The sequence below is a fragment of the Oncorhynchus tshawytscha genome, linkage group LG16, assembly GCF_018296145.1.
Source record: "Oncorhynchus tshawytscha isolate Ot180627B linkage group LG16, Otsh_v2.0, whole genome shotgun sequence".
In the NCBI taxonomy this organism is placed as follows: domain Eukaryota; kingdom Metazoa; phylum Chordata; class Actinopteri; order Salmoniformes; family Salmonidae; genus Oncorhynchus; species Oncorhynchus tshawytscha.
Window position 1 is genome coordinate 6428231 of NC_056444.1, and position 10000 is coordinate 6438230.

The following is a 10000-nucleotide window of genomic DNA, read 5'->3' on the forward strand; positions in this document are numbered from 1 at the left end:
GTGTACTGTGTTACTGTGTACTGTGTTACGTTGTTACTGTGTACTGTGTTACTGTGTTACTGTGTACTGTGTTACTGTGTACTGTGTTACTGTGTTACTGTGTACTGTGTTACTGTGTACTGTGTTACTGTGTTACTGTGTTACTCTGTACTGTGTACTGTGTTACTGTGTCACTGTGTACTGTGTTACTGTGTACTGTGTTACTGTGTACTGTGTTACCGTGTTACTGTGTACTGTGTTACTGTGTTACTGTGTACTGTGTTACTGTGTACTGTGTTACTGTGTTACTGTGTACTGTGTTACTGTGTTACTGTGTTACTCTGTACTGTGTACTGTGTTACTGTGTCACTGTGTACTGTGTTACTGTGTTACTAGGTACTGTGTTACTGTGTACTGTGTTACTGTGTGCCGTGTACCGTGTTACTGTGTACTGTGTTACTGTGTTACTGTGTACTGTGTTACTGTGTTACTGTGTACTGTGTTACTGTGTTACTGTGTAGTGTGTCACTGTGTACTGTGTTACTGTGTAACTGTGTTACTGTGTTACTGTGTTACAGTGTACTGTGTTACTCTGTACTGTATACTGTGTTACAGTGTACTGTGTTACAGTGTTACTGTGTTACTGTGTCACTGTGTTACTGTGTACCGTGTTACTGTGTACTGTGTTACTGTGTACTGTGTACTGTGTTACTGTGTACTGTGTTACTCTGTACTGTGTTACTGTGTTACTGTGTTACTGTGTACCGTGTTACTGTGTTACTGTGTTACTGAGTTACTGTGTACTGTGTTACTGTGTCACTGTGTCAATGTGTACTGTGTTACTGTGTACTGTGTAACTGTGTACTGTGTAATGTGTTACTCTGTACTGTGTTACTGTGTACTGTGTTACTGTGTTACTGTGTACTGTGTTACTGTGTACTGTGTACTGTGTTACTGTGTTACAGTGTACTGTGTACTGTGTTACAGTGTACTGTGTTACAGTGTACTGTGTTACTGTGTACTGTGTACTGTGTTACAGTGTACTGTGAGCTGTGTTACAGTGTACTGTGTTACAGTGTACTGTGCACTAGGTACTGTGTTACAGTGTACTGTGTTACTGTGTACTAGGTACTGTGTTACAGTGTACTGTGTTACTGTGTACTGTGTACTAGGTACTGTGTTACAGTGTACTGTGTACTAGGTACTGTGTTGCAGTGTACTGTGTTACTGTGTTACTAGGTACTGTGTTACAGTGTACTGTGTACTGTGTTACTGTGTACTAGGTACTGTGTTACAGTGTACTGTGTTACAGTGTACTGTGTTACTGTGTACTAGGTACTGTGTTACAGTGTACTGTGTTACTGTGTACTGTGCACTAGGTACTGTGTTACAGTGTACTGTGTACTAGGTACTGTGTTGCAGTATACTGTGTTACTGTGTACTGTGTACTAGGTACTGTGTTGCAGTATACTGTGTTACTGTGTACTAGGTACTGTGTTGCAGTGTACTGTGTTACTGTGTACTGTGTACTAGGTACTGTGTTGCAGTGTACTGTGTTACTGTGTACTGTGTACTAGGTACTGTGTTGCAGTATACTGTGTTACTGTGTACTGTGTACTAGGTACTGTGTTGCAGTATACTGTGTTACTGTGTACTAGGTACTGTGTTGCAGTGTACTGTGTTACTGTGTACTGTGTTACCGTGTCACTGTGTACTGTGTACTGTGTTACTGTGTACTGTGTACTGTGTTACCGTGTACTGTGTTACTGTGTCACTGTGTTACTGTGTACTGTGTTACTGTGTCTCTGTATACTGTGTACTGTGTTACTGTGTCACTGTGTACTGTGTTACTGTGTCACTGTGTACTGTGTTACACTGTGTACTGTGTTACTGTGTTACTGTGTTACCGTGTTACTGTGTTACTGTGTTACTGTGTACTGTGTTACCGTGTTACTATGTACTGTGTTAATGTGTTACTGTGTTACTGTGTACTGTGTTACTGTGTTACTGTGTACTGTGTTACCGTGTTACTGTGTACTGTGTTACCGTGTTACTGTGTTACTGTGTACTGTGTACTGTGTTACTGTGTTACTGTGTACTGTGTAACTATGCACTGTGTATGATGTACAGTACTGTGTTACTATGTACTTTGTACTGTGTTACTGTGTACTGTGTTACTGTGTACTGTGCACTAGGTACTGTGTTACTGTGTACTGTGTTACCGTGTACTGTGTACTGTGTTACTGTGTTACTGTGTACTGTGTTACTGTGTACTGTGTTACCGTGTACTGTGTTACTGTGTACTGTGTTACTGTGTTACTGTGTACTGTGTTACCGTGTACTGTGTTACTGTGTACTGTGTACAGTTCTGTGTTACTATGTACTTTGTACTGTGTTACAGTGTTATAGTGTTGTGCTGCTGGCTAAGAGAATACATTTTCTTTCTCATTCTCAGAGTGTTGGAAACTAGTCTATTACTGTAAAGATGGAGATAATCGACAGTTGTCTTTTTAAGAGCTTTTATTCATATTTTTAAGAGCTCAAAGTGAACATGTTGCCAACACAGGACATCCACTTGTGTCCCTCAGAGTGCATGCAACACAGCACCTATTCAAAAGCCCTCAATCTGTCACATAAATCGTATTCCAGTGTCTGACTGCATGCCAGCTGAACATCTTGTGCCATCCATCTACTGCCAGTGTGTGTGAAGGATACCCCTCTGAAGCCTAGTAGCGTAGTAGCCTAGTAGCCTAGTAGCCCAGTAGTATAGTAGCCCAGTAGCCTAGTAGCCTAGTAGCCCAGTAGCCCAGTAGCCCAGTAGCCCAGGAGCCTAGTAGCCTAGTAGTCTAGTAGCCTAGTAGCCTAGAAGCCTAGAAGCCTAGTAGCCTAGTAGCCTCGTAGTCTAGTAGTCTAGTAGCCTAGTAGCCTAGTAGCCTAGTAGTCTAGTAGCCTAGTAGCCTAGTAGCCTAGTAGACCAGTAGTCTAGTAGCCTAGTAGCCTAGTAGCCTAGTAGCCTAGTAGCCCAGTAGCCCAGTAGCCCAGTAGCCAGTAGCCTAGTAGCCTAGTAGCCTAGTAGACTAGTAGCCTAGTAGCCTAGTAGCCTAGTAGCCTAGTAGCCTAGTAGCCTAGTAGCCTAGTAGCCTAGTAGTCTAGTAGCCTAGTAGCCTGTAGCCTAGTAGTCTAGTAGCCTAGTAGCCTAGTAGCCTAGTAGCCTAGTAGCCTAGTAGCCTAGTAGCCTAGTAGCCTAGTAGTCTAGTAGCCTAGTAGACCAGTAGTCTAGTAGCCTAGTAGCCAGTAGCCTAGTAGCCCAGTAGCCTAGTAGCCTAGTAGCCTAGTAGCCTAGTAGCCCAGTAGTCTAGTAGCCTAGTAGCCTAGTAGCCTAGTAGCCTAGTAGTCTAGTAGCCTAGTAGCCTAGTAGCCTAGTAGCCTAGTAGTCTAGTAGCCTAGTAGCCTAGTAGCCTAGTAGTCTAGTAGCCTAGTAGCCTAGTAGCCTAGTAGCCTAGTAGCCTAGTAGTCTAGGGATTTTTAATTAGAGAGGACTGGATTCCCTTTTCCAATGATAGTTAAGAATACAACAGTAATCACGATTCACATTGGATTTATTAGCTACAAAAAGGTAAGAAGTGTTTTTATTTTACTTCTTGTTAGCTAGCTAGCTCTAGGTCCAACGTTAAACCAACTCTCTGAAATTCAAAGACATTCAAAGTTCTTTCATAGAAGCCACTCTAGTAGGTAGGTATACATTTGTGGGCCTAATTCAGATAATGCATGTGATCACATCAAGAATCCAAGCCTCCTCCTCAACCCTCTCCCGCTCTCTCCCCACTCACAAAATGTCAGTCGCATCTCACGTCCTAAACTCGTCTTGTCTTATAGATGAACTGACCAGATTGGGGGACAATCAACAAATCTGATCTAACAAAGTGGATATTTGGTCAAATTCGTGATGATTTATGTATTGTAATAGGCCGGAATCTTTCCCCCATCACGTTTCCATGGCAATTCCATTGTGTTGGTCGAGTTTCCATTGATCTCCTTACTGCACCTATTGGTTAGGACATTTAATGTCTAACTAAATGTAAAAAATATATATTTCAGAAACAGAAAGGAACCACATCTTTTTTCGGGGTTCGAACCGGTTCAGATTTTTCTTTTGCAGGTCGTAACAGTGGAACAGAACGAAAAAATAAAATGATTGGGAAAATCCTTTTGGTTCCAACCCCTGGTTAGGAGTTAGGGTTAGGTTAAGGGTTAGGATTAGATTAGGGAAAATATGATTTTGAATGGGAATCCAAGTATTTGGTCCTCACAAGGATTATTAAAACAAAAAAACCTGTGGGTGTGTGTGTGTGTGTCATAAGATATTTACCAGCTGTGAGTGTCTCTGGATAACATTAACAGGCTAAGTGGGGCCGATATGCTTCACATAACCCTGGAATATAGAGACTAAGTGTTGTACATGAAGCAGAGGCCGCATCCTAAATTGCATCCTATTCCCTTTATAGTGTACTGCTTTAGACCAGGATCCATTGGATAATATATAGGAAAAAGGTTATCATTTGAGACCCACGGATAAATGGTGCGACGTGCACAAACAAACACCTGGGTGACACGTCTTAGATGTGACTACGGATAGAGACGTCACTGTCTGTCTCTGTCTGTCTGTCTGTCTGTCTGTCTCTCTCCCTCTCCCTCTCTTTGTCTCTCTCCCTCTCTTTGTCTCTCTCCCTCTCCCTCTCTTTGTCTCTCTCCCTCTCCCTCTCACTCTCTCTCTCTCTCTCTCCTCTCTCTCTCTCTCTCCCTCTCTCCCTCTCTGTCTCTCTCTCTCTCTCTCCCTCTCCCTCTCCCTCTCACTCTCTCTCTCTCTCTCTCCCTCTCTCTGTCTCTCTGTCTCTCTGTCTCTCTGTCACTCACTCACTCACTCACTCACTCACTCACTCACTCACTCAGCCGTGACGACCGTCTCAGAGAGTTGCCCAGACATGACATCAACTGTCATTTATTAAAGAGAGGAAACTGATTGGAAAGGCACAGTGACCGCCATATTTTGGTTCTGCTTTTTTGTAACTTAAAATGTGTTTGTTCACAGAAGTGTGTGAGTGTGTTAGCCAATCAAACTGCTCCCGGACCCAAATATGTTCTTTGGCAGGAGCCAAAGGTTCATTCTGACTTTCTCTCTCCCCGTGTTCTTTCTCTGTCACATGTGTGTGTCTGTTTGATCTGAGTGACCCACAGTGTATTGTCACTGTATAATACCCCACCCATCACACAAAGAACACTACCCCCCCCCCCACACACACACACACACACACACTGTACACACGCAGACAGATGCCTACCAGCGAGGTGTTTGCCCATGTCCTCCAGTTCTTTGGAGAAGAGGGAGTCACTTAGTAACAGTCCTCCCGTCTGTCCCAGGAGCTCCCTGGAAGAGCTCCCTCCTCCTCCTCCTCCTCCTCCTCCTCCACCTCCTCCTCCTCTAACCACCTTAACATCAGCCTCCCAGACTGCCTGACGGCGCTAGGAACAGAGAAAAAAAGAGAGAGTAAAAAGAGGAGAGTCAAATTAGAATTAAAGAACGACCCTTCAATTACAACATTACAGAAAGAACGACCCTCAATTACAACATTACAGAATAATCCAGCTATTGCTGAAAACCTCAAGATGGCGGCAGGTCCCAACATAACAAGAGGCAATTATTCCATTTTATGGACGTGATAAACGTTGGGTAACCACAGTTGATTGGTTGGAGGTGTGGGAGTTTCAGCCTATCCTCCGTGGTTAGAACATCGACTGACGCGAGTGGTCGAGTTCTGAAACTGAAGGCAGGGCTTACGTCCCCATTGGCACCCTATTCCCTACATTGTCCTATTGGGCCCTGGTCAAAAGTAGTACACTATAATAGGAAATAAGGTGCCGTTTGGGTACGAGTCCTATGGTTGCTACTCGTACCTATTCCTGTCATCAGACATCATTTAGTAAGGGCCGGTTTGCCAGGTCTGTAATGGGAGACCACTCTTTATTCACCCCTTTTCATCCCACTGATCACAGACCTGATGAGTCCTAAAACGGCACCCCATCCCCTATATAGTGCACTACTTTTGACCAGGGCCCACAGGGCTCTATAGGAAATAGTGTAGTTTGGGACACACGCATTGTACAGTCGTAGCCAAAAGTTTAGAGAACGGCACAAATATTCATTTTCACAAAGTCTGCTGCCTCACTTTGTATGATGACAATTTGCATATATTCCAGAATGTTATGAAGAGTGATCAGATGAATTGCAATTAATTTCAAAGTCCCTCTTTGCCATGCAAATTAACTGAATCCCCCCCCCGCCCCCCAAAAAAAATTCCAGTGCATTTCAGCCCTGCCACAAAAGGACCAGCTGACATCATGTCAGTGATTCTCTCGTTAACACAGGTGTGAGTGTTGACGGGGACAAGTCTGGAGATCACTCTGTCATGCTGACTGAGTTCGAATAACCGTCTGGAAATTTCAAAAGGAGGGTGGTGCATGGAATCATTGTTCTTCCTCTGTCAACCATGGTTATATGCAAGGAAACACGTACTGTCATCATTGCTTTGCACAAAAAGGGCTTCACAGGCAAGGATATTGCTGCCTGTAAGATTGCACCTAAATCAACCATTTATCGGATCATCAAGAACATCAAGGAGAGCAGTTCAATTGTTGTGAAGAAGGCTTCAGGGCGCCCAAGAAAGTCCAGCAAGCGCCAGGACCATCTCCTAAGGTTGATTCAGCTGTAGGATCAGGGCACCACCAGTACAGAGCTCAGGAATGGCAGCAGGCAGGTGTGAGTGCATCTGCACAGTGAAGAGAAGACTTTTGGAGGATGGCCTGGTGTCAAGAAGGGCAGCAAAGAAGGCACTTCTCTCCAGGAAAAACATCATGGACAGACTGATATTCTGCAAAAGGTACAGGGACTGAAGGACTGGGGTAAAGTCATTTTCTCTGATGAAATCCCTTTCAGATTGTTTGGGGCATCCGGAAAAAAGCTTGTCCGGAGAAGACAAGGTGAGCGCTACCATCAATCCTGTGTCATGCCAACAGTAAAGCACCCTGAGACCATTCATGTGTGGGGTTGCTTCTCAGCCAAGGGAGTTGGCTCACTCACAATTTTGCCTAAGAGCACAGCCATGAATAAAGAATGGTACCAACACTTCCCCCGAGAGCAACTTCTCCCAACCATCCAGGAACAGTTTGGTGATGAACAATGCCTTTTCCAGCATGATGGAGCACCTTGCCATAAGGCAAAAGCGATAACTAAATGGCTCAGGGAACAAAACATCGATATTTTGGTTCCATGGCCAGGAAACTCCCCAGGATTTAATCCCATTGAGAATTTCAAATCAAATCAAATCAAATGTATTTATATAGCCCTTCGTACATCAGCTGATATCTCAAAGTGCTGTACAGAAACCCAGCCTAAAACCCCAAACAGCAAGCAATGCAGGTGTTGAAGCACGTTGGCTAGGAAAAACTCCCTAGAAAGGCCAAAACCTAGGAAGAAACCTAGAGAGGGCCCAGACTATGAGGGGTGGCCAGTCCTCTTCTGGCTGTGCCGGGCGGAGATTATAACAGAACATGGCCAAGATGTTGAAATGTTTTCTATTTGTGGTCAATCCTCAAGAGGCGGGTGGACAAACAAAAACCCACAAATTCTGACAAACTCCAAGCATTGATTATGCAAGAATGGGCTGCCATCAGTCAGGATGTGGCCCAAAAGTTCATTGACAGCATGCCAGGGCGGATTGCAGAGGTCTTGAAAAATAAGGGTCAACATTGCAAATAGTGACTCTCTCAACTTCATGTAATTGTCAATAAAAGCCTTTGACACTTATGAAATGCTTATAATTATACTTCAGTATTCCATAGTAACATCTGACAAAAAATATCTAAAGACACTGAGGCAGCAAACTTTGTAGAAATTAATATTTGTGTCATTCTCAAAACTTTTGGCCACGACTGTATATGTGAGTCTGTTGTACAGGTGAGACATGAAACCATCTTTGTGCCTTCCTGGTGTAGCTATAATCCATGCTCTCCTTTATGTTAGAGACGATTCCAAATGGCACCCTATTTCTTCCAGAGTGAATTACTTTTGAGCAGGGCCCTATGAACAAATAGGGAGTCATTTGGGATATTTACTTTAGTAAAACCCTAATGTGACTTATGGTGACATCACTGCCAACTGTGACATCACAGGACACCTTTAGCCCCCACTGGTTTAATAGGATGGATTGTACAGGGAGGAGTATTAGTGTGTCCCAAATGGAACTGTATTCACTGCACTATTTTAGACCAGAGGCACTTAATAAGGTTCTGGTCTAAAGTAGTCCACTATACAGTATGGGGGAAATGATGTTATTTGGCACTCAGCGTGTCTAAAGGCAGAGACCGATGAGAGACATAGATCTTCCCTACATTTATAGAATAATCCAGAGGGATAGCTAGCCAACACCTGTGTCCCAAATGGCACCCAATATAGTGTGCTAGTTTTTAACCAGGGCTCATAGGGTTTTGGTCAAAAGTAGTGCACTATATAGGGAATAGGGAGACATTTGGGAAACAACCTGGAGTTAGTCTTCCAGCCTGTTAGCAACATGGAGAAATCTGTGGCAGTACGACCAGACCATAATCCATCAATAATTACTATCTACTAGCCAGTCAGCCAGTCAGCCAGCCAGTCAACCAGTCAGCCAGCCTGCCAGTCAGCCAGCCATCCAGCCAGTCAGCCAGTCAGCCAACCAGTCAGCCAGCCATCCAGCCAGCCAGCCAGTCAGCCAGCCAGTCAGCCAGCCAGTCAGTCAGCCAGTCAGCCAGCCATCCAGCCAGCCAGCCAACCAGTCAGCCAGCCATCCAGCCAGTCAGCCAGCCAGCCAGTCAGTCAGCCAGCCATCCAGTAAGCCAGCCATCCAGCCAGCCAACCAGTCAGCCAGCCAGCCATCCAGCCAGTCAGTCAGCCAGTCAGTCAGTCAGCCAGCCAGGTGGGTGAAACATTACAAGACATGTTCTCTCTCTCCCCTGTCTCTCCCTCCCCTTCTCTCTCCCCCTCTCTCTCTTCCTCCCTCTCTTTCTCCATCTCTCTCTCCTCATCCATACAGCATGACATTATCTTGTATTCTCTCTCGGTGGCATCTTTCGGGAAATCTCTACACACAGTCAGAATCTGGGTAGAAGGCATCTCCCATAAAAGACTGCATTTTAGAGAAAATGTGTCCCCACTGGGCAGAAACTAGTTGCATCAATGTTGTTTCAAGGTCATTTGTCAACGAATTGTGATGTGGAATCTAAGAGGATATTTTTTTATTTTACCTTTATTTAACTAGGCAAGTCAGTTAAGAAGACATTCTTATTTATAATCATGGCCTAGGAACAGTGGGTTAACTGCCTAGTTCAGGAGCAAAACGACAGATTTTTACCTTGTCAGCTCAGGGATCTAGCAACCTTTCGGTTAGCGGCCCAACACTCTAACCACTAGGCAATACATTGCATTAGAAAAAAACATCAACTGTTGTTTTGGGGGTGAAATGACAACCACAGGATTATGTCATCATGGTAACCACATTTGTATAAAATATGTTGAATTTGTACCTTTCAAACAATGTCAGATCTTCAACGTTATATTCACTATGAGAAAAAAAAATCCACTATATGCTGGGCAGCACCTCTTACTGGAAACTGTATCAACAGCTACTCTTTGGTCTTCCGTCCAGGGTTTTAACTGAGCCAAGCTTAGCTAGACTATTGCCAATGTGCTATAGTGAGAATGATTGTTGAGAATGCCCTGTTGATTGCTCTGACTCAGTCAAATCATTAGGTCTGTGTCCCTGGGAGTTTAAAGGTCAACCACACAGTACATTAGGGCTACGTCCCAAATGAATATTCCCGTTTGGTTCAGGTCTAAAGTAGTCCACTCTATAGGGTAAAGGATGCTAGTTGGGATACAGATTAGGTGAGTCTAGAGCCTGGCCAAGACAACAGGAATGGATTATCTGAA

At 44.2% G+C, this 10000-nt stretch overlaps 1 protein-coding gene across 1 annotated transcript in view; it reads right to left on the reverse strand.

The window, feature by feature from the left end:
* Positions 1–10000, reverse strand: part of LOC112242105 (uncharacterized protein C8orf34 homolog) — a 163851-nt gene that overhangs the window by 37643 nt on the left and 116208 nt on the right. The window contains exons 11-12 of the mRNA XM_042298624.1: positions 5448–5499; positions 5319–5414 (exon numbers count right to left, since the gene is read on the reverse strand). Coding sequence (XP_042154558.1) covers positions 5319–5414; positions 5448–5499 — 148 coding nt within the window. The remainder of the gene's footprint in view (positions 1–5318; positions 5415–5447; positions 5500–10000) is intronic.